Source organism: Coregonus clupeaformis, chromosome 20 (assembly GCF_020615455.1).
Source record: "Coregonus clupeaformis isolate EN_2021a chromosome 20, ASM2061545v1, whole genome shotgun sequence".
NCBI classification, from domain to species: domain Eukaryota; kingdom Metazoa; phylum Chordata; class Actinopteri; order Salmoniformes; family Salmonidae; genus Coregonus; species Coregonus clupeaformis.
The window spans coordinates 22,980,518-23,004,667 of record NC_059211.1 but is presented as its reverse complement, the minus strand read 5'-3'; the positions used below and the strand labels follow the sequence as shown (position 1 = coordinate 23,004,667).

The window sequence follows — 24,150 nt, the reverse complement described above, 5'->3', positions numbered from 1 at the left end:
CCCCTTATTTAAACCTGGCCATCACTTTCCTTCTCAGTAAGTCTGTTTCCCTCTTGTTTAGGCTGTTGAAGTAATTTCATGATAGACTCATATTTTCTACTCTTGTCATTTGCCTCAGATCTCAAAATAGTGTTTTAGTTGTTTTGTCTGACCATAAAACAAACCAAACAGATATTTTGTGTTACTCCTTTTTCTGATAAATTAAAATTAGGCCAGAAAAAATCTAAATATTATTTCAATATTCTTATCCTTAGATTATGAAAAATGCTAATCTGTGCCATCTGGAAGATTAGCATTTCTAGATAAGAAATCAGTGAATCCCTGTCATTTGATTGTGTGTATGTTTTGGTGTATCTATGCAAAACTTATCAAATGTCCCAACATTAATGTTCCTGGGTTTGCGTGTGAGGATGTTGGCAGGCCAGTGGATAAAGGAAGGGGTCTGTGGAAAGCTGCTGTAGAGTCCCCTGCAGGGGGGCCAATAACTGCCTGGCCTGCTGATCTGCCTGGCCTGCTGATAGTGTATGAACTGACCTGAGTTCCCCCTCATCTCAGTCCTCAGTTCCCCTGGAGCTCTTGCAGACGGCAGACTACAGACACAGGAGACTATCACAGTCACAGGAGACGATCACAGTCACAGGAGACTATCACAGTCACAGGAGACTATCACAGTCACAGGAGACTACTGAAGAGGACTATGGAGCGCCTGCAATATTATCACTGTCTACTCTCCTACCTTCTGCTGGCTCTTAGAGGTACCCAAACTCCATTCTCCTTTTTCTTAAATACATGTTAAACAATAATGTCATGTTTATTCTTGACAGTTTAAAAAAGTTTGAAGTGACTAACTTAACTTTGTTTTACAAAAATCGTATCTATAAGACTGTAACAAATCCATATCCAATGCACCATGTCATTTATTTTTGCCGGTCAACCACTTTTGTTTAGATCCTGCACTCTGTGCCAAAGAGATCACTGTGACCCCAGCCAAACCCATTGTCAAGCTGGGAGATGCTGTGACCTTGACCTGTGAGACAACCTGTCCCCAAGGCAGACCACGCTGGATGGAACTAGATGAGAGCGATGCCACTGTGAATACCACAGAAAACAGAAGTGATCTACATATTGCAGATGTACAACTGAATCACGAGGGAAAGTATACCTGCACAGCAGCAAAATGTAGAACACAGAAGAAGGAAACAATCCAGCTCAGAGTTTACAGTAAGTTACTGACTTGGGATCATTTACATAGGTCAATGGGTTTTAAAGTCAGCTTCTCTGCCCCTTAACTGGGATTACATATCGGCTAGTTAAAGTTACTCTCTACTCTACCCCTTAACTGGGATTACATATCGGCTAAATTACTCTCTTCTCTGCTCCTTAACTGTGACTACATATCGGCTAAGATACTCTCTTCTCTGCTCCTTAACTGTGACTACATATCGGCTAAATTACTCTCTTCTCTGCTCCTTAACTGTGACTACATATCGGCTAAGATACTCTCTTCTCTGCTCCTTAACTGTGACTACATATCGGCTAAGATACTCTCTTCTCTGCTCCTTAACTGGGATTACATATCGGCTAAGATACTCTCTTCTCTGCTCCTTAACTGGGATTACATATCGGCTAAGATACTCTCTTCTCTGCTCCTTAACTGGGATTACATATCGGCTAAGTTACTCTCTTCTCTGCTCCTTAACTGTGACTACATATCGGCTAAGATACTCTCTTCTCTGCTCCTTAACTGGGATTACATATCGGCTAAGATACTCTCTTCTCTGCTCCTTAACTGTGACTACATATCGGCTAAGATACTCTCTTCTCTGCTCCTTAACTGTGATTACATATCGGCTAAGGTACTCTCTTCTCTGCTCCTTAACTGGGACTACATATCGGCTAAGATACTCTCTTCTCTGCTCCTTAACTGTGATTACATATCGGCTAAGATACTCTCTTCTCTGCTCCTTAACTGGGACTACATATCGGCTAAGATACTCTCTTCTCTGCTCCTTAACTGTGACTACATATCGGCTAAGATACTCTCTTCTCTGCTCCTTAACTGTGACTACATATCGGCTAAGATACTCTCTTCTCTGCTCCTTAACTGTGACTACATATCGGCTAAGATACTCTCTTCTCTGCTCCTTAACTGTGATTACATATCGGCTAAGATACTCTCTTCTCTGCTCCTTAACTGTGACTACATATCGGCTAAGATACTCTCTTCTCTGCTCCTTAACTGTGACTACATATCGGCTAAGATACTCTCTTCTCTGCTCCTTAACTGTGACTACATATCGGCTAAGTTACTCTCTTCTCTGCTCCTTAACTGTGATTACATATCGGCTAAGATACTCTCTTCTCTGCTCCTTAACTGTGACTACATATCGGCTAAGATACTCTCTTCTCTGCTCCTTAACTGTGACTACATATCGGCTAAGATACTCTCTTCTCTGCTCCTTAACTGTGATTACATATCGGCTAAGATACTCTCTTCTCTGCTCCTTAACTGGGACTACATATCGGCTAAGATACTCTCTTCTCTGCTCCTTAACTGTGACTACATATCGGCTAAGTTACTCTCTTCTCTGCTCCTTAACTGTGACTACATATCGGCTAAGATACTCTCTTCTCTGCTCCTTAACTGGGATTACATATCGGCTAAGATACTCTCTTCTCTGCTCCTTAACTGTGACTACATATCGGCTAAGATACTCTCTTCTCTGCTCCTTAACTGGGATTACATATCGGCTAAGATACTCTCTTCTCTGCTCCTTAACTGTGACTACATATCGGCTAAGATACTCTCTTCTCTGCTCCTTAACTGTGATTACATATCGGCTAAAATACTCTCTTCTCTGCTCCTTAACTGGGATTACATATCGGCTAAGTTACTCTCTTCTCTGCTCCTTAACTGTGACTACATATCGGCTAAGATACTCTCTTCTCTGCTCCTTAACTGGGATTACATATCGGCTAAGATACTCTCTTCTCTGCTCCTTAACTGTGACTACATATCGGCTAAGATACTCTCTTCTCTGCTCCTTAACTGTGATTACATATCGGCTAAGATACTCTCTTCTCTGCTCCTTAACTGGGACTACATATCGGCTAAGATACTCTCTTCTCTGCTCCTTAACTGTGATTACATATCGGCTAAGATACTCTCTTCTCTGCTCCTTAACTGGGACTACATATCGGCTAAGATACTCTCTTCTCTGCTCCTTAACTGTGACTACATATCGGCTAAGATACTCTCTTCTCTGCTCCTTAACTGTGACTACATATCGGCTAAGATACTCTCTTCTCTGCTCCTTAACTGTGACTACATATCGGCTAAGTTACTCTCTTCTCTGCTCCTTAACTGTGATTACATATCGGCTAAGATACTCTCTTCTCTGCTCCTTAACTGTGACTACATATCGGCTAAGATACTCTCTTCTCTGCTCCTTAACTGTGATTACATATCGGCTAGTTAAAGTTACTCTCTATTCTACCCCTTAACTGTGACTACATATCGGCTAAGATACTCTCTTCTCTGCTCCTTAACTGTGACTACATATCGGCTAAGATACTCTCTTCTCTGCTCCTTAACTGTGATTACATATCGGCTAAGTTACTCTCTTCTCTGCTCCTTAACTGTGACTACATATCGGCTAAGATACTCTCTTCTCTGCTCCTTAACTGTGACTACATATCGGCTAAGATACTCTTCTCTGCTCCTTAACTGTGACTACATATCGGCTAAGATACTCTCTTCTCTGCTCCTTAACTGTGACTACATATCGGCTAAGATACTCTCTTCTCTGCTCCTTAACTGTGACTACATATCGGCTAAGATACTCTCTTCTCTGCTCCTTAACTGTGACTACATATCGGCTAAGATACTCTCTTCTCTGCTCCTTAACTGTGACTACATATCGGCTAAGATACTCTCTTCTCTGCTCCTTAACTGTGACTACATATCGGCTAAGATACTCTCTTCTCTGCTCCTTAACTGTGATTACATATCGGCTAAGATACTCTCTTCTCTGCTCCTTAACTGGGACTACATATCGGCTAAGATACTCTCTTCTCTGCTCCTTAACTGTGATTACATATCGGCTAAGATACTCTCTTCTCTGCTCCTTAACTGTGACTACATATCGGCTAAGATACTCTCTTCTCTGCTCCTTAACTGTGATTACATATCGGCTAAGATACTCTCTTCTCTGCTCCTTAACTGGGACTACATATCGGCTAAGATACTCTCTTCTCTGCTCCTTAACTGGGACTACATATCGGCTAAGATACTCTCTTCTCTGCTCCTTAACTGGGACTGATATATATCACGGTCTCTACTCCTCTAGCTCTCCCGGTGCCTGTCCTGTCCACGGTGCCAAAGAACCCTGTGTCTGGTCAACCTTTTGAGGTGAAATGCACACTGACAAAAGTCTTCCACAGAGATTGTGACCACTTTGAGATGCATCTCTTCCACCGTGAGAAGATTGAAGCAGAACTCTCCAAAAACTGTGATGATGGCAGATTTTGTGACTACACGCAGTCTTCTAAGGATCAGATGGGCACAGGCAACACAGATTATCAGTGTGAAGCAAAGCTTACTATTGGCCCTCAGACCTTTCTTGAAAAGGCTTTTCTTACCATACATTTCCAAGGTAACTTGTTTAAATTTTGGTCCCAGTATATCACTGGGACCAAGCTTGCTACCATCCAGGACCAACAGTGCATTCGGAAAGTATTCAGACCCCTTGACATTTTCCACATTTTGTTACGTTACAGCCTTATTCTAAAATGGATTCAATTGTTTTTTTCTCACGTCAGTCTACACTTAATACCCCATAATGACAAAGCAAAAACAGGTTTTTATACATTTTTGCAAATTTATAAAAATAAAAAATAAACTGAAATATGACATTTACATTTATATTTACATTTATATTCAGACCTTTTACTCAGTACTTTGTTGAAGCACCTTTGGCAGCGATTACAGCCTTGAGTCTTCTTGGGAATGACGCTACAAGCTTGGCACACCTCTATTTGGGGAGTTTCTCCCATTCTTCTCTGCTGATCCTCTCAAGCTCCATCATGTTGGATGGGGAGCGTCGCTGCACAGCTATTTTCAGGTCTCTCCAGAGATGTTCGATCGGGTTCAAGTCCGGGCTCTGGCTGGGCCACTCAGGGACATTCAGAGACTTGTCCCGAAGCCACTCCTGGGTTGTCTTGGCTGTGTGCTTAGGGTCGTTGTCCTGTTGGAAGGTGAACCTTCGCCCCAGTCTGAGGTCCTGAGCACTCTGGAGCAGGTTTTCATCAAGGATCTCTCTGTACTTTGCTCCGTTCCTCTTTCCCTTGATCCTGACTAGTCTCCCAGTCCCTGCCGCTGAAAACATCCCCACAGCATGATGCTGCCACCACCAAGCTTCACCGTAGGGATGGTGCCAGGTTTCCTCCAGACGTGACGCTTGGCATTCATGCCAAATAGTTCAATCTTGGTTTCATCAGATTAAATAATCGTGTTTCTCATGGTCTGAGAGTCTTTAGGTGACTTTTGGTAAACTCCAAGCGGGCTGTCATGTGCCTTTTACTGAGGAGTGACTTCCGTCTGGCCACTCTACCATAAAGGCTTGATTGGTGGAGTGTTGCAGAGATGGTTGTCCTTCTGGAAGGTTCTCCCATCTCCACAGAGGAACTCTGGAGCGCTGCAGAGTGACCATCAGGTTCTTGGTTACCTCCCTGACCAAGGCCGTTCTCCCCCGATTGCTCAGTTTGGCCGGGCGGCCAGCTCTAGGAAGAGTCTTGGTGGTTCCAAACTTCGTCCATTTAAGAATTATGGAGGCCACTTTGTTCTTGCGGACCTTCAATGTTACAGAAATGTTTTGGTATCCTTCCCCAGATCTGTGCCTCGACACAATCCTGTCTCTGCGGTCTACAGACAGTTCCTTCGACCTCATGGCTTGGTTTCTGCTCTGACATGCACTGTCAACTGTGGGACCTTATATTGACAGGTGTGTGCCTTTCCAAATCATGTCCAGTCAATTGAATTTACCACAGGTGGACTCTATTCAAGTTGTAGAAATATCTCAAGGATGATCAATGGAAACAGGGTGCACGTGAGCTCAATTTTGAGTCTCATAGCAAGGGGTCTGAATACGGTATTTTAAAAAAGGATTATACATCTGCAAAAAATTCTACAAACCTGTGTTCGCTTTGTCATTATGGGGTATTTTGTATAGATTGATGGGGCAAATGTTGTATTTAATACATTTTAGAATAAGGCTGTAACGTAACAAAATGTGGAAAAAGTCAAGGGGTCTGAATACTTTCCGAAGGCGTTGTATATACTAGGCGGTGTCAGATGAAGGCCCAAAGAATTGTCAAAGACTCCAGTCACCCAAGTCATAGACTGTTGTCTCTGCTACAGCACTGCAAGCGGTACCGGAGCGCCAAGTCTAGGTCCAAAAGGCTCCTTAACAGCTTCTACCCCCAAGCCATTAGACTGCTGAACAATTAAACAAATGGCCACCCGGACTATAGACTATTTACATTGCTGATAATAGCTGTTTATTATCTATGCATAGTCACTTTACCCCTACCTACATGTACAAATTACCTCAACTAACCTGTACCCCCTGCACATTGACTCGGTCCCGGGACCCCCAGTATATAGCCTCGTTACTGTTATTTTATTGTGTTACTTTTTATTTTATTCTTTACTTTAGTTTATTTAGTAAATATTTTCTTAACTCTATTTCTTGAACTGTATTGTTGGTTAAGGGCTTGTAAGTAAGCATTTCACTGTAAGGTCTACTACACCTGTTGTGTTCGGCGCATGTGACAAATAAAATTAGATTTTAAATAATCCCCCTCTTCACTACTTACTATGACTGTGATGTGGCCCCGTGTAGCTCAGTTGGTAGAGCACGGCGCTTGCTAGTACAAGTAATAAAAGCATTTCACGGTAAGGTCTACACCTGTTGGATTCGCTGCATGTGACAAATAACATTTCATTTGAAATAATCCCCCTCTTCACTACATACTGTGACTGTGATGTGGTTGTTTCACGCGATAAGGGCGTCTGCTAAATGACTAAAATGTAAATGTAAAATGATTCCTTCAGTAAAGAAGGATTTATCTAGAATACAGGCTAAATTTCATTTCACTGCAAGGTCCACACCTGATATATTCGGCGCAAGTGACAAATACGATTTGATTTGATATTCACTTTAGAGATAAGTTGAATGTATTACTGTAATTTTTTTAAAATGACATTCAGACCTCAATCTCATCCATTAAATATAGAACTGCCTGCTCAGTATGAAAAAGTACGAAAATGTATGCCCTCTCTAGTGTAAGTTGCTCTGGATAAGAGCTAAATGACTAAAATGTAAATGATGAAATTTGATGATGGGTTTGACTGTCACTGCATTCAAAGCAACTGGGAACTGGGAACTCAAATATATCTGACATCCAACTTCAGTGTGTTCAAGGCAACTGGTAGCTCAGAAAAATATGAGATCATAATTTCAAGTCGGAAACTCTGGCATCTTTCTAGAGCTCCGACTTCCCGACCCGAAGATCACTGACGTCATGATTTGACCTGTTTTTGTCAGAACGCTGAGTGTGGATGTGGTGCAGGGAATCAAGCGCAGGAACAAAGGTGTTCGTCAACAGACTTTAGTAATCCAAAAATAGTAACTCCAAACAGGTGAATAACCAACCCAACCGGGAGGCATGAACAAATTACGCACACACACAACAGTGCGTAAAACAAGAAAAGGCGCACGCAGTGCGGACTCTCGACACAAACAACACGAGAGAGAAAAAACCATCAACAGCTGACACAACAATCACACATAACACCTGACCCAACACACGATAACTAAATAGGAAACAAAATCAAACACTAACAAGGGACAGGTGTACAAACAGACAAAACCAAACAAACATGAAAACATCGAACGGTGGCAGCTAGTACTCCGGGGACGACGACCGCCGAAGCCTGCCCGAACAAGGAGGAGGAGCAGCCTCGGCCGAAACCGTGACAGTTTTTTTGTGTTCTTTTTCATTTTTTATCTACATTGGGCCAATTTAACAAGGGGAGCTCTAGAAAGATGCCAGAGATTTCCGACTTTAATGGATGAGATTGGTGTCTGAATGCCATAAAAATTATAGTAACACATTCTACTTTTCACTAAAGTAAACATTAGATTACTTTTTCATATAGCATGCATGACTTTGCAAACTCAATGAAAGACCAGTGATCTACATGGTGTTGAGTAAAGCCAACTTGACAATGGGTTGGTTGACTTTCCAGCTCTTCATCAGTGTGATGATGGTTTGACTGTGTTGATTTGTTGTTGTCAGATGATGCCGATGAAGACGATGATGATCCCAGAAGCACTGTCATGTCTTGTGAGTAGGCTATATACAATGTAATAGAATTGAACTTCATCTTTTGGGTGTCTCCACATTTCAGACTGAAGATAAAACTAATATAATATTTGTATTGTTCTTCTTTGTTAACTGTACAGTTATTCCTTTGTCAGTTGGACCCGTGGAAACACAAACGCCAGAACTTGTAAATAAGGAAGGTGAAGGTCAAGGTGAGATAGGTAGATCAATCTGAGCAGGCAGTTCTATATTTAATGGATGAGATTGGTGTCTGAATGCCATAAAAATTATAGTAACACATTCTACTTATTACTAAAGTTAATATTAGGCTACTTTTTCATACAGCATGCATGACTTTGCAAACTCAATGAAAGACCAGTGATCTACATGGTGTTGAGTAAAGCCACTTTGACAAGGGGAGCTCTAGAAAGATGCCTGAGTTTCCGAGTTGGATGATCTTTCGAAACGATTTTTCTCAGTCGAAGCTAGTTTTTTTCAGAGTTTCCAGTTGTCTTGAAGGCACTAAAGTCGGAGTTGTCTTGAAGGCTATAAAGTCGGAAATCTGAGATTTCTGAGTTTCCAGTTCCCAGTTCTTTTGAACGCGGAAACTTTGATGATGGTTTGACTGTTGCTGCATTCACAGCAACTGGGAACTCAGATATATCTGACTTCCAACTTCAGTGTGTTCAAGACAACTGGTAACTCAGAAAAATATGAGCTCATAATTCCAAGTCGGATACTCTGGCATCTTTCTAGAGCTCTGACTTTCCAACCTGAAGATCACTGACTTCATGATTTGACCTCTTTTTTTTGTGTTAATCTTTTTTATATATTTTTTTGTCTACATTGTGTCGAGTAAGGTCAATTTAACAAGGGGATCTCTAGAAAGATGCCTGAGTTTTCCAACTTGGAATTCCAACTTGGATGACCGTTCAAAACGATTTTTCCCAGTCGGAGCTCGTTTTGAAGGCAGTAAAGTTGGAAGTCTGAGATTTCAGAGTTCCGATGGTGCTTTCATGACAACTGGGAACTCTGAAAAAAACGAAGTCGAATCATGATGTCAGTGATGTTCAGGTCAGAATGTCAGATCTCTAGAAAGAGGCCTGAGTTCCAAACTTTGAATTCCGAGTTGGATGATCGTTCGAAACTATTTTTCCCAGTCGGAGCTAGTTTTTTTTTCAGAGTTTCCAGTTTTCTTGAAGGCACTAAAGTGGGAGTTGTCTTGAAGGCACTAAAATCGGAAATCTGAGATTTCTGAGTTTCCAGTTACCAGTTCTTTTGAACGCGGCAGCTTTGATGATGGTTTGACTGTTGCTGCATTCAAAGCAACTGGCCTCCTGTAGCTCAGTTGGTAGAGCATGGCGCTTGCAACGTCAGCGTTGTGGGTTCGATTCCCACGAGGGGCCAGTATGAAAAATGTATGCACTCACTAACTGTAAGTTAAGATTTTACCCAGTCGGAGTTCGTTTTGAAGGCAGTAAAGTTGGAAGTCGAATCATGACGTCAGTGATGTTCAGGTCGGAAAGTCAGATCTCTAGAAAGAGGCCCGAGTTCCAAACTTTGAATTCCGAGTTGGATGACCGTTCAAAACTAATTTACCCAGTCGGAAATCGGTTTCTTCCGAGTTCCCAGTTGTCTTGAACATACCGAAGTCTGAAGTAAGAGGTTTCCAATTCCGAGTTCCCAGCTGTTTTGAATGCTGCATGAGTTCAATGACTCAGTAGGGAAAGTATGACAAGGTACGAAAAAGCTCAGTACGAAAATGTATGCCCTCACTACTTGTAAGTTGCTCTGGATAAGAGCTTCTGCTAAATTACTAAAATATAAATCGATCAATCTGAGCAGGCAGTTCTACAGTATATTTAATGGATGAGATTGGTGTCTGAATGCCATAAAAAAATTATAGTAATACATTCTACTTATTACTAAAGTAAATGTTAGGCTACTTTTTCATACAGCATGGATGACTTTGCAAACTCAATGAAAGACCAGTGATCTACATGGTGTTGAGTAAAGCCAACTTGACAATGGGCTGATTGACTTTCCAGCTCTTCATCAGTGTGATGGTGGTTTGACTGTGTTGATTTGTTGTTGTCAGATGATGCCGATGGAGACGATGATGATCCCAGAAGCACTGTCATGTCTCGTGAGTAGGCTATATACAATGTAATAGAATTGAACTTCATCTTTTGGGTGTCTCCACATTTCAGACTGAAGATAAAACTAATAGAATATTTGTATTCTTCTTCTTTGTTAACTGTACAGTTACTACTTTGTCAGTTGGACCCGTGGAAACACAAACGACAGAACCTGTAAATAAGGAAGGTGAAGGTCAAGGTGAGATAGGTAGATCAATCTGAGCAGGCAGTTCTATATTTAATGGATGAGATTGGTGTCTGAATGCCATAAAAATTATAGTAATACATTCTACTTATTACTAAAGTAAATATTAGGCTACTTTTTCATACAGCATGAATGACTTTGCAAACTCAATGAAAGACCAGTGATCTACATGGTGTTGAGTAAAGCCACTTTGACAAGGGGAGCTCTAGAAAGATGCCTGAGTTTCCGAGTTGGATGATCGTTCGAAACGATTTTTCTCAGTCGGAGCTAGTTTTTTTCAGAGTTTCCAGTTGTCTTGAAGGCACTAAAGTCGGAGTTGTCTTGAAGGCACTAAAGTCGGAAATCTGAGATTTCTGAGTTTCCAGTTCCCAGTTCTTTTGAACGCCGGAAACTTTGATGATGGTTTGACTGTTGCTGCATTCACAGCAACTGGGAACTCAGATATATCTGACTTCCAACTTCAGTGTGTTCAAGACAACTGGTTACTCAGAAAAATATGCGCTCATAATTCCAAGTCGGATACTCTGGCATCTTTCTAGAGCTCTGACTTTAAAACCTGAAGATCACTGAGTTCATGATTTGACCTCTTTTTTTGTGTTAATCTTTTTTATATATTTTTTTGTCTACATTGTGTCGAGTAAGGTCAATTTAACAAGGGGATCTCTAGAAAGATGCCTGAGTTTTCCGACTTGGAATTCCAACTTGGATGACCTTTCAAAACGATTTTTCCCAGTCGGAGCTCGTTTTGAAGGCAGTAAAGTTGGAAGTCTGAGATTTCAGAGTTCCGATGGTGCTTTCATGACAACTGGGAACTCTGAAAAAAACGAAGTCGAATCATGACGTCAGTGATGTTCAGGTCAGAGTGTCAGATCTCTAGAAAGAGGCCTGAGTTCCAAACTTTGAATTCCGAGTTGGATGACCGTTCAAAATTAATTTACCCAGTCGGAAATCGGTTTCTTCCGAGTTCCCAGTTGTCTTGAACACACCGAAGTCGGAAGTCAGAGGTTTCCAATTCCAAGTTCCCAGCTGTTTTGAATGCTGCATGAGTTCAATGACTCAGTAGGAAAAGTATGAGAAAGTACGAAAAAGCTTAGTACGAAAAATTACGAAAATGTATGCCCTCACTACTTGTAAGTTGCTCTGGATAAGAGCTTCTGCTAAATTACTAAAATATAAATCGATCAATCTGAGCAGGCAGTTCTACAGTATATTTAATGGATGAGATTGGTGTCTGAATGCCATAAAAAAATTATAGTAATACATTCTACTTATTACTAAAGTAAATGTTAGGCTACTTTTTCATACAGCATGGATGACTTTGCAAACTCAATGAAAGACCAGTGATCTACATGGTGTTGAGTAAAGCCACTTTGACAAGGGGAGCTCTAGAAAGATGCCTGAGTTTCCGAGTTGGATGATCGTTCGAAACGATTTTTCTCAGTCGGAGCTAGTTTTTTTCAGAGTTTCCAGTTGTCTTGAAGGCACTAAAGTCGGAGTTGTCTTGAAGGCACTAAAGTCGGAAATCTGAGATTTCTGAGTTTCCAGTTCCCAGTTCTTTTGAACGCGGAAACTTTGATGATGGTTTGACTGTTGCTGCATTCACAGCAACTGGGAACGCAGATATATCTGACTTCCAACTTCAGTGTGTTCAAGACAACTGGTTACTCAGAAAAATATGAGCTCATAATTCCAAGTCGGATACTCTGGCATCTTTCTAGAGCTCTGACTTTAAAACCTGAAGATCACTGACTTCATGATTTGACCTCTTTTTTTTGTGTTAATCTTTTTATATATTTTTTGTCTACATTGTGTCGAGTAAGGTCAATTTAACAAGGGGATCTCTAGAAAGATGCCAGAGTTTTCCGACTTGGAATTCCAACTTGGATGACCGTTCAAAACGATTTTTCCCAGTCCGAGCTTGTTTTGAAGGCAGTAAAGTTGGAAGTCTGAGATTTCAGAGTTCGATGGTGCTTTCATGACAACTGGGAACTCTGAAAAAAACGAAGTCGAATCATGATGTCAGTGATGTTCAGGTCAGAATGTCAGATCTCTAGAAAGAGGCCTGAGTTCCAAACTTTGAATTCCGAGTTGGATGATCGTTCGAAACTATTTTTCCCAGTCGGAGCTAGTTTTTTTTCAGAGTTTCCAGTTTTCTTGAAGGCACTAAAGTGGGAGTTGTCTTGAAGGCACTAAAATCGGAAATCGGAGATTTCTGAGTTTCCAGTTACCAGTTCTTTTGAACGCGGCAGCTTTGATGATGGTTTGACTGTTGAAGCATTCAAAGCGACTGGCCTCCTGTAGCTCAGTTGGTAGAGCATGGCGCTTGCAACGTCAGCGTTGTGGGTTCGATTCCCACGAGGGGCCAGTATGAAAAATGTATGCACTCACTAACTGTAAGTTAAGATTTTACCCAGTCGGAGTTCGTTTTGAAGGCAGTAAAGTTGGAAGTCTGAGATTTCAGAGTTCCGATGGTGCTTTCATGACAACTGGGAACTCTGAAAAAACGAAGTCGAATCATGACGTCAGTGATGTTCAGGTCAGAGTGTCAGATCTCTAGAAAGAGGCCTGAGTTACAAACTTTGAATTCCGAGTTGGATGACCGTTCAAAACTAATTTACCCAGTCGGAAATCGGTTTCTTCCGAGTTCCCAGTTGTCTTGAACACACCGAAGTCGGAAGTCAGAGGTTTCCAATTCCGAGTTCCCAGCTGTTTTGAATGCTGCATGAGTTCAATGACTCAGTAGGAAAAGTATGACAAGGTACGAAAAAAGCTCAGTACGAAAATGTATGCCCTCACTACTTGTAAGTTGCTCTGGATAAGAGCTTCTGCTAAATGACTAAAATGTAAATGTAGAAATTTAAAATAAGTAAGGCGAAGGTCCAGGTGAGATACGTCCATCAATCTGATCAGGCAGTTCTATATTTAATGGATGAGATTGGTGTCTGAATGACATAAAAAAATTATAGTAATACATTCTACTCATTACTAAAGTAAATGTTAGGCTACTTTTTCATACAGCATGGATGACTTTGCAAACTCAATGAAAGACCAGTGATCTACATGGTGTTGAGTAAAGCCAACTTGACAATGGGCTGATTGACTTTCCAGCTCTTCATCAGTGTGATGGTGGTTTGACTGTGTTGATTTGTTGTTGTCAGATGATGCCGATGGAGACGATGATGATCCCAGAAGCACTGTCATGTCTCGTGAGTAGGCTATATACAATGTAATAGAATTGAACTTCATCTTTTGGGTGTCTCCACATTTCAGACTGAAGATAAAACTAATAGAATATTTGTATTCTTCTTCTTTGTTAACTGTACAGTTACTACTTTGTCAGTTGGACCCGTGGAAACACAAACGACAGAACCTGTAAATAAGGAAGGTGAAGGTCAAGGTGAGATAGGTAGATCAATCTGAGCAGGCAGTTCTATATTTAATGGATGAGATTGGTGTCTGAATGCCATAAAAATTATAGTAATACATTCTACTTATTACTAAAGTAAATATTAGGCTACTTTTTCATACAGCATGAATGACTTTGCAAACTCAATGAAAGACCAGTGATCTACATGGTGTTGAGTAAAGCCACTTTGACAAGGGGAGCTCTAGAAAGATGCCTGAGTTTCCGAGTTGGATGATCGTTGAAACGATTTTTCTCAGTCGGAGCTAGTTTTTTTCAGAGTTTCCAGTTGTCTTGAAGGCACTAAAGTCGGAGTTGTCTTGAAGGCACTAAAGTCGGAAATCTGAGATTTCTGAGTTTCCAGTTCCCAGTTCTTTTGAACGCGGAAACTTTGATGATGGTTTGACTGTTGCTGCATTCACAGCAACTGGGAACTCAGATATATCTGACTTCCAACTTCAGTGTGTTCAAGACAACTGGTTACTCAGAAAAATATGCGCTCATAATTCCAAGTCGGATACTCTGGCATCTTTCTAGAGCTCTGACTTTAAAACCTGAAGATCACTGAGTTCATGATTTGACCTCTTTTTTTTGTGTTAATCTTTTTTATATATTTTTTTGTCTACATTGTGTCGAGTAAGGTCAATTTAACAAGGGGATCTCTAGAAAGATGCCTGAGTTTTCCGACTTGGAATTCCAACTTGGATGACCTTTCAAAACGATTTTTCCCAGTCGGAGCTCGTTTTGAAGGCAGTAAAGTTGGAAGTCTGAGATTTCAGAGTTCCGATGGTGCTTTCATGACAACTGGGAACTCTGAAAAAAACGAAGTCGAATCATGACGTCAGTGATGTTCAGGTCAGAGTGTCAGATCTCTAGAAAGAGGCCTGAGTTCCAAACTTTGAATTCCGAGTTGGATGACCGTTCAAAATTAATTTACCCAGTCGGAAATCGGTTTCTTCCGAGTTCCCAGTTGTCTTGAACACACCGAAGTCGGAAGTCAGAGGTTTCCAATTCCAAGTTCCCAGCTGTTTTGAATGCTGCATGAGTTCAATGACTCAGTAGGAAAAGTATGAGAAAGTACGAAAAAAGCTTAGTACGAAAAATTACGAAAATGTATGCCCTCACTACTTGTAAGTTGCTCTGGATAAGAGCTTCTGCTAAATTACTAAAATATAAATCGATCAATCTGAGCAGGCAGTTCTACAGTATATTTAATGGATGAGATTGGTGTCTGAATGCCATAAAAAATTATAGTAATACATTCTACTTATTACTAAAGTAAATGTTAGGCTACTTTTTCATACAGCATGGATGACTTTGCAAACTCAATGAAAGACCAGTGATCTACATGGTGTTGAGTAAAGCCAACTTGACAATGGGCTGATTGACTTTCCAGCTCTTCATCAGTGTGATGATGGTTTGACTGTTTTGATTTGTTGTTGTCAGATGATGCCGATGGAGACGATGATGATCCCAGAAGCACTGTCATGTCTCGTGAGTAGGCTATATACAATGTAATAGAATTGAACTTCATCTTTTGGGTGTCTCCACATTTCAGACTGAATATAAAACTAATAGAATATTTGTATTCTTCTTCTTTGTTAACTGTACAGTTATTACTTTGTCAGTTGGACCCGTGGAAACAGAAACGTCAGAACCTGTAAATAAGGAAGGTGAAGGTCAAGGTGAGATAGGTAGATCAATCTGAGCAGGCAGTTCTATATTTAATGGATGAGATTGGTGTCTGAATGCCATAGCAATTATAGTAATACATTCTACTTATTACTAAAGTTAATATTAGGCTACTTTTTCATACAGCATGCATGACTTTGCAAACTCAATGAAAGACCAGTGATCTACATGGTGTTGAGTAAAGCCACTTTGACAAGGGGAGCTCTAGAAAGATGCCTGAGTTTCCGAGTTGGATGATCGTTCGAAACGATTTTTCTCAGTCGGAGCTAGTTTTTTCAGAGTTTCCAGTTGTCTTGAAGGCACTAAAGTCGGAGTTGTCTTGAAGGCACTAAAGTCGGAAATCTGAGATTTCTGAGTTTCCAGTTCCCAGTTCTTTTGAACGCGGAAACTTTGATGATGGTTTGACTGTTGCTGCATTCACAGCAACTGGGAACGCAGATATATCTGACTTCCAACTTCAGTGTGTTCAAGACAACTGGTTACTCAGAAAAATATGAGCTCATAATTCCAAGTCGGATACTCTGGCATCTTTCTAGAGCTCTGACTTTAAAACCTGAAGATCACTGACTTCATGATTTGACCTCTTTTTTTTGTGTTAATCTTTTTTATATATTTTTTTGTCTACATTGTGTCGAGTAAGGTCAATTTAACAAGGGGATCTCTAGAAAGATGCCAGAGTTTTCCGACTTGGAATTCCAACTTGGATGACCGTTCAAAACGATTTTTCCCAGTCCGAGCTTGTTTTGAAGGCAGTAAAGTTGGAAGTCTGAGATTTCAGAGTTCCGATGGTGCTTTCATGACAACTGGGAACTCTGAAAAAAACGAAGTCGAATCATGATGTCAGTGATGTTCAGGTCAGAATGTCAGATCTCTAGAAAGAGGCCTGAGTTCCAAACTTTGAATTCCGAGTTGGATGATCGTTCGAAACTATTTTTCCCAGTCGGAGCTAGTTTTTTTTCAGAGTTTCCAGTTTTCTTGAAGGCACTAAAGTGGGAGTTGTCTTGAAGGCACTAAAATCGGAAATCGGAGATTTCTGAGTTTCCAGTTACCAGTTCTTTTGAACGCGGCAGCTTTGATGATGGTTTGACTGTTGAAGCATTCAAAGCGACTGGCCTCCTGTAGCTCAGTTGGTAGAGCATGGCGCTTGCAACGTCAGCGTTGTGGGTTCGATTCCCACGAGGGGCCAGTATGAAAAATGTATGCACTCACTAACTGTAAGTTAAGATTTTACCCAGTCGGAGTTCGTTTTGAAGGCAGTAAAGTTGGAAGTCTGAGATTTCAGAGTTCCGATGGTGCTTTCATGACAACTGGGAACTCTGAAAAAAACGAAGTCGAATCATGACGTCAGTGATGTTCAGGTCAGAGTGTCAGATCTCTAGAAAGAGGCCTGAGTTACAAACTTTGAATTCCGAGTTGGATGACCGTTCAAAACTAATTTACCCAGTCGGAAATCGGTTTCTTCCGAGTTCCCAGTTGTCTTGAACACACCGAAGTCGGAAGTCAGAGGTTTCCAATTCCGAGTTCCCAGCTGTTTTGAATGCTGCATGAGTTCAATGACTCAGTAGGAAAAGTATGACAAGGTACGAAAAAGCTCAGTACGAAAATGTATGCCCTCACTACTTGTAAGTTGCTCTGGATAAGAGCTTCTGCTAAATGACTAAAATGTAAATGTAGAAATTTAAAATAAGTAAGGCGAAGGTCCAGGTGAGATACGTCCATCAATCTGATCAGGCAGTTCTATATTTAATGGATGAGATTGGTGTCTGAATGACATAAAAAAATTATAGTAATACATTCTACTCATTACTAAAGTAAATGTTAGGCTACTTTTTCATACAGCATGGATGACTTTGCAAACTCAATGAAAGACCAGTGATCTACATGGTGTTGAGTAAAGCCAACTTGACAATGGGCTGATTGACTTTCCAGCTCTTCATCAGTGTGATGGTGGTTTGACTGTGTTGATTTGTTGTTGTCAGATGATGCCGATGAAGATGATGATGATCCCAGAAGCACTGTCATGTCTCGTGAGTAGGCTATATACAATGTAATAGAATTGAACTTCATCTTTTGGGTGTCTCCACATTTCAGACTGAAGATAAAACTAATAGAATATTTGTATTCTTCTTCTTTGTTAACTGTACAGTTACTACTTTGTCAGTTGGACCCGTGGAAACACAAACGTCAGAACCTGTAAATAAGGAAGGTGAAGGTCAAGGTGAGATAGGTAGATCAATCTGAGCAGGCAGTTCTATATTTAATGGATGAGATTGGTGTCTGAATGCCATAAAAATTATAGTAATACATTCTACTTATTACTAAAGTTAATATTAGGCTACTTTTTCATACAGCATGCATGACTTTGCAAACTCAATGAAAGACCAGTGATCTACATGGTGTTGAGTAAAGCCACTTTGACAAGGGGAGCTCTAGAAAGATGCCTGAGTTTCCGAGTTGGATGATCGTTCAAACGATTTTTCTCAGTCGGAGCTAGTTTTTTTCAGAGTTTCCAGTTGTCTTGAAGGCACTAAAGTCGGAGTTGTCTTGAAGGCACTAAAGTCGGAAATCTGAGATTTCTGAGTTTCCAGTTCCCAGTTCTTTTGAACGCGGAAACTTTGATGATGGTTTGACTGTTGCTGCATTCACAGCAACTGGGAACTCAGATATATCTGACTTCCAACTTCAGTGTGTTCAAGACAACTGGTTACTCAGAAAAATATGAGCTCATAATTCCAAGTAGGATACTCTGGCATCTTTCTAGAGCTCTGACTTTAAAACCTGAAGATCACTGACTTCATGATTTGACCTCTTTTTTTGTGTTAATCTTTTTTATATTTTTTTGTCTACATTGTGTCGAGTAAGGTCAATTTAACAAGGGGATCTCTAGAAAGATGCCAGAGTTTTCCGACTTGGAATTCCAACTTGGATGACCGTTCAAAACGATTTTTCCCAGTCGGAGCTTGTTTTGAAGGCAGTAAAGTTGGAAGTCTGAGATTTCAGAGTTCCGATGGTGCTTTCATGACAACTGGGAACTCTGAAAAAAACGAAGTCGAATCATGACGTCAGTGATGTTCAGGTCAGAGTGTCAGATCTCTAGAAAGAGGCCTGAGTTCCAAACTTTGAATTCCGAGTTGGATGATCGTTCGAAACTATTTTTCCCAGTCGGAGCTAGTTTTTTTTCAGAGTTTCCAGTTTTCTTGAAGGCACTAAAGTGGGAGTTGTCTTGAAGGCACTAAAATCGGAAATCGGAGATTTCTGAGTTTCCAGTTACCAGTTCTTTTGAACGCGGCAGCTTTGATGATGGTTTGACTGTTGAAGCATTCAAAGCGACTGGCCTCCTGTAGCTCAGTTGGTAGAGCATGGCGCTTGCAACGTCAGCGTTGTGGGTTCGATTCCCACGAGGGGCCAGTATGAAAAATGTATGCACTCGCTAACTGTAAGTTAAGATTTTACCCAGTCGGAGTTCGTTTTGAAGGCAGTAAAGTTGGAAGTCTGAGATTTCAGAGTTCCGATGGTGCTTTCATGACAACTGGGAACTCTGAAAAAAACGAAGTCGAATCATGACGTCAGTGATGTTCAGGTCAGAGTGTCAGATCTCTAGAAAGAGGCCTGAGTTCCAAACTTTGAATTCCGAGTTGGATGACCGTTCAAAATTAATTTACCCAGTCGGAAATCGGTTTCTTCCGAGTTCCCAGTTGTCTTGAACACACCGAAGTCGGAAGTCAGAGGTTTCCAATTCCGAGTTCCCAACTGTTTTGAATGCTGCATGAGTTCAATGACTCAGTAGGAAAAGTATGAGAAAGTACGAAAAAGCTCAGTACGAAAAATTACGAAAATGTATGCCCTCACTACTTGTAAGTTGCTCTGGATAAGAGCTTCTGCTAAATGACTAAAATATAAATCGATCAATCTGAGCAGGCAGTTCTACAGTATATTTAATGGATGAGATTGGTGTCTGAATGCCATAAAAAAATTATAGTAATATATTCTACTTATTACTAAAGTAAATGTTAGGCTACTTTTTCATACAGCATGCATGACTTTGCAAACTCAATGAAAGACCAGTGATCTACATGGTGTTGAGTAAAGCCAACTTGACAATGGGCTGATTGACTTTCCAGCTCTTCATCAGTGTGATGGTGGTTTGACTGTTTTGATTTGTTGTTGTCAGATGATGCCGATGGAGACGATGATGATCCCAGAAGCACTGTCATGTCTCGTGAGTAGGCTATATACAATGTAATAGAATTGAACTTCATCTTTTGGGTGTCTCCACATTTCAGACTGAAGATAAAACTAATAGAATATTTGTATTCTTCTTCTTTGTTAACTGTACAGTTACTACTTTGTCAGTTGGACCCGTGGAAACACAAACGTCAGAACCTGTAAATAAGGAAGGTGAAGGTCAAGGTGAGATAGGTAGATCAATCTGAGCAGGCAGTTCTATATTTAATGGATGAGATTGGTGTCTGAATGCCATAAAATTTATAGTAATACATTCTACTTATTACTAAAGTAAATATTAGGCTACTTTTTCATACAGCATGAATGACTTTGCAAACTCAATGAAAGACCAGTGATCTACATGGTGTTGAGTAAAGCCACTTTGACAAGGGGAGCTCTAGAAAGATGCCTGAGTTTCCGAGTTGGATGATCGTTCGAAACGATTTTTCTCAGTCGGAGCTAGTTTTTTTCAGAGTTTCCAGTTGTCTTGAAGGCACTAAAGTCGGAGTTGTCTTGAAGGCACTAAAGTCGGAAATCTGAGATTTCTGAGTTTCCAGTTCCCAGTTCTTTTGAACGCGGAAACTTTGATGATGGTTTGACTGTTGCTGCATTCACAGCAACTGGGAACTCAGATATATCTGACTTCCAACTTCAGTGTGTTCAAGACAACTGGTTACTCAGAAAAATATGCGCTCATAATTCCAAGTCGGATACTCTGGCATCTTTCTAGAGCTCTGACTTTAAAACCTGAAGATCACTGAGTTCATGATTTGACCTCTTTTTTTTGTGTTAATCTTTTTTATATATTTTTTTGTCTACATTGTGTCGAGTAAGGTCAATTTAACAAGGGGATCTCTAGAAAGATGCCTGAGTTTTCCGACTTGGAATTCCAACTTGGATGACCGTTCAAAACGATTTTTTCCCAGTCGGAGCTCGTTTTGAAGGCAGTAAAGTTGGAAGTCTGAGATTTCAGAGTTCTGATGGTGCTTTCATGACAACTGGGAACTCTGAAAAAAACGAAGTCGAATCATGACGTCAGTGATGTTCAGGTCAGAGTGTCAGATCTCTAGAAAGAGGCCTGAGTTCCAAACTTTGAATTCCGAGTTGGATGACCGTTCAAAACTAATTTACCCAGTCGGAAATCGGTTTCTTCCGAGTTCCCAGTTGTCTTGAACACACCGAAGTCGGAAGTCAGAGGTTTCCAATTCCGAGTTCCCAGCTGTTTTGAATGCTGCATGAGTTCAATGACTCAGTAGGAAAAGTATGAGAAAGTACGAAAAAGCTCAGTACGAAAAATTACGAAAATGTATGCCCTCACTACTTGTAAGTTGCTCTGGATAAGAGCTTCTGCTAAATGACTAAAATATAAATCGATCAATCTGAGCAGGCAGTTCTACAGTATATTTAATGGATGAGATTGGTGTCTGAATGCCATAAAAAAATTATAGTAATACATTCTACTCATTACTAAAGTAAATGTTAGGCTACTTTTTCATACAGCATGAATGACTTTGCAAACTCAATGAAAGACCAGTGATCTACATGGTGTTGAGTAAAGCCAACTTGACAATGGGCTGATTGACTTTCCAGCTCTTCATCAGTGTGATGGTGGTTTGACTGTTTTGATTTGTTGTTGTCAGATGATGCCGATGAAGATGATGATGATCCCAGAAGCATTGTCATGTCTCGTGAGTAGGCTATATACAATGTAATAGAATTGAACTTCATCTTTTGGGTGTCTCCACATTTCAGACTGAAGATAAAACTAATAGAATATTTGTATTCTTCTTCTTTGTTAACTGTACAGTTATTCCTTTGTCAGTTGGACCCGTGGAAACACAAACGTCAGAACCTGTAAATAAGGAAGGTGAAGGTCAAGGTGAGATAGGTAGATCAATCTGAGCAGGCAGTTCTACAGTATATTTAATGGATGAGATTGGTGTCTGAATGCCATAAAAATTATAGTAATACGTTCTACTTATTACTAAAGTAAATGTTAGGCTACTTTTTCATACAGCATGCATGACTTTGCAAACTCAATGAAAGACCAGTGATCTACATGTTGTTGAGTAAAGCCACTTTGACAAGGGGAGCTCTAGAAAGATGCCTGAGTTTCCGAGTTGGATGATCGTTCGAAACTATTTTTCTCAGTCGGAGCTAGTTTTTTTCAGAGTTTCCAGTTGTCTTGAAGGCACTAAAGTTGGAGTTGTCTTGAAGGCACTAAAGTCGGAAATCGGAGATTTCGGAGTTCCCAGTTCGCAGTTCTTTTGAACGCGACAACTTTGATGATGGTTTGACTGTTGCTGCATTCACAGCAACTGGGAACTGGGAACTCAGATATATCTGACTTCCAACTTCAGTGCGTTCAAGACAACTGGTAACTCCGAAAAATACAAGCTCAGAATTCCAAGTCGGAAACTCTGGCATATTTCTAGAGCTCTGACTTTCCAACCTGAAGATCACTGACATCATGTTTTGACCTGTTTTTAAAAAATCAATTTATTATTATCATTATTTTAGCTACATGGTGTTGAGTAAAACCAATTTGACAAGGGAGCTCTAGAAAGATGCCTGAGTTTCCGAGTTGGATGACCGTTTAAGACTATTTTTCCCAGTCTGAGCTCGTTTTGTTTTCAGAGTTCCCAGTTATTTTGAAGGCAGTAAAGTTGGAAGTCTGAGATTTCAGATTTCCGATGGTGCTTTCATGACAACTGGGAACTCTGAAAAAAACGAAGTCGAATCATGACGTCAGTGATGTTCAGGTCGGAAAGTCAGATCTCTAGAAAGAGGCCCGAGTTCCAAACTTTGAATTCCGAGTTGGATGACCGTTCAAAACTAATTCATCCAGTCGGAAATCGGTTTCTTCCGAGTTCCCAGTTGTCTTGAACATACCGAAGTCTGAAGTAAGAGGTTTCCAATTCCGAGTTCCCAGCTGTTTTGAATGCTGCATGTGTTCAATGACTCAGTAGGAAAAGTATGACAAGGTACGAAAAAGCTCAGTACGAAAAATTACGAAAATGTATGCCCTCACTACTTGTAAGTTGCTCTGGATAAGAGCTTCTGCTAAATGACTAAAATTTAAATGTAGAAATTTTAAATAAGTAAGGCGAAGGTCCAGGTGAGATACGTCGATCAATCTGATCAGGCAGTTCTATATTTAATGGATGAGATTGGTGTCTGAATGACATAGCAATTATAGTAATAAATTCTACTTATTACTAAAGTAAATATTAGGCTACTTTTTCATACAGCATGGATGACTTTGCAAACTCAATGAAAGACCAGTGATCTACATGGTGTTGAGTAAAGCCAACTTGACAAGGGGTTGGTTGACTTTCCAGCTCTTCATCAGTGTGATGATGGTTTGACTGTGTTCTCCAGCAGTGGAGGCCTCCAGCGCCATCACCACGGCCATGGCAGCACTGGGCTCCACAGTGGGATCCCTAGCCTCTCTCTGCTTCCTGGGCTTCCTGGCTCGCCTAATCAAACAGAGGAAACGCAATTCGCCCCCCAGTGGTCCTGAGAACCACCCTGATGGCTGCTGACCAACATGGCATCAGCTTCATCTTATGTTCTCAAGCTTTTTTTGTCCAATGTAGGACTCTAGCCTGCCTACATGCAACTTCCCTATAACAACTCAAATGTAATGTATACTGAATCTTATCTTCTCATGCACTGCCTGCTGTATAAATCTGTAAAGACCCTAGCAATTAAAATGAAAGCAAAAATGTATCCTACAAAGAATAATTTACTGGAAAAATGCAAAGAAGAACAGTCAAACAGAAACATTGTATGCTGTCTGATTAATATCATATGCTCATAATAAACCTCTGAGAGCCAGGATTTTTGTGATTTTTCTGTTTTATTTAGGCCTTACATTTACATTTTAGTCATTTATACCTTCCTATATACCTTGTTTCTGTTGTAAAACAGGCCAATTGTTATATATATTTCAATGTTGTTAATACATTTTGATTGATAAATTGTAATTGTAAATATATTTGATTGAATTTTTCAGAAAATATTCTAGATTTTAAATGTGGTAAATGTGGAACGTTTATTCTGGGGTTTTGTTTGGTCGTCACTAGTTACCACAGACA

General features: G+C 40.4%; 1 protein-coding gene across 12 annotated transcripts; it reads left to right on the top strand.

The window, feature by feature from the left end:
• The first annotated feature begins 486 nt into the window (after nt 1–486).
• LOC121534132 (surface protein) lies at nt 487–23,891 on the top strand. Of its 12 annotated transcripts, none has more exons than XM_045205396.1 (18): nt 488–755; nt 949–1,221; nt 4,350–4,655; nt 8,362–8,409; nt 8,544–8,600; nt 10,487–10,534; nt 10,654–10,725; nt 13,890–13,937; nt 14,057–14,128; nt 15,581–15,628; nt 15,748–15,819; nt 17,806–17,853; nt 17,973–18,044; nt 19,998–20,045; nt 20,165–20,236; nt 21,691–21,738; nt 21,858–21,929; nt 23,392–23,891. In XM_045205396.1, exons 1-18 carry the CDS (start codon nt 698–700, stop codon nt 23,571–23,573), a joined length of 1,644 nt encoding a protein of 547 aa, XP_045061331.1. In that variant the 5' UTR covers nt 488–697; the 3' UTR covers nt 23,574–23,891. The 12 variants fall into 12 exon arrangements, with proteins under 12 accessions (XP_045061336.1, XP_045061337.1, XP_045061340.1 ...); XM_045205395.1 differs by having other exon boundaries at nt 489–755; nt 8,529–8,600; XM_045205398.1 differs by having other exon boundaries at nt 491–755; nt 8,529–8,600; nt 23,435–23,891.
• The last annotated feature ends 259 nt before the right edge of the window (nt 23,892–24,150 follow it).

What these genes read in the sequence shown, in the direction of transcription:
- LOC121534132 (XM_045205395.1), top strand. Translation starts at nt 698, where the DNA reads ATGGAGCGCCTGCAATATTATCACTGTCTACTCTCCTACCTTCTGCTG. An exon ending in CAGAAGCACTGTCATGTCTC is followed by an intron (nt 15,629 to 15,747) that starts GTGAGTAGGCTA and finishes TTAACTGTACAG; the next exon opens with TTATTACTTTGTCAGTTGGA. An exon ending in TAAGGAAGGTGAAGGTCAAG is followed by an intron (nt 18,045 to 19,997) that starts GTGAGATAGGTA and finishes TGTTGTTGTCAG; the next exon opens with ATGATGCCGATGGAGACGAT.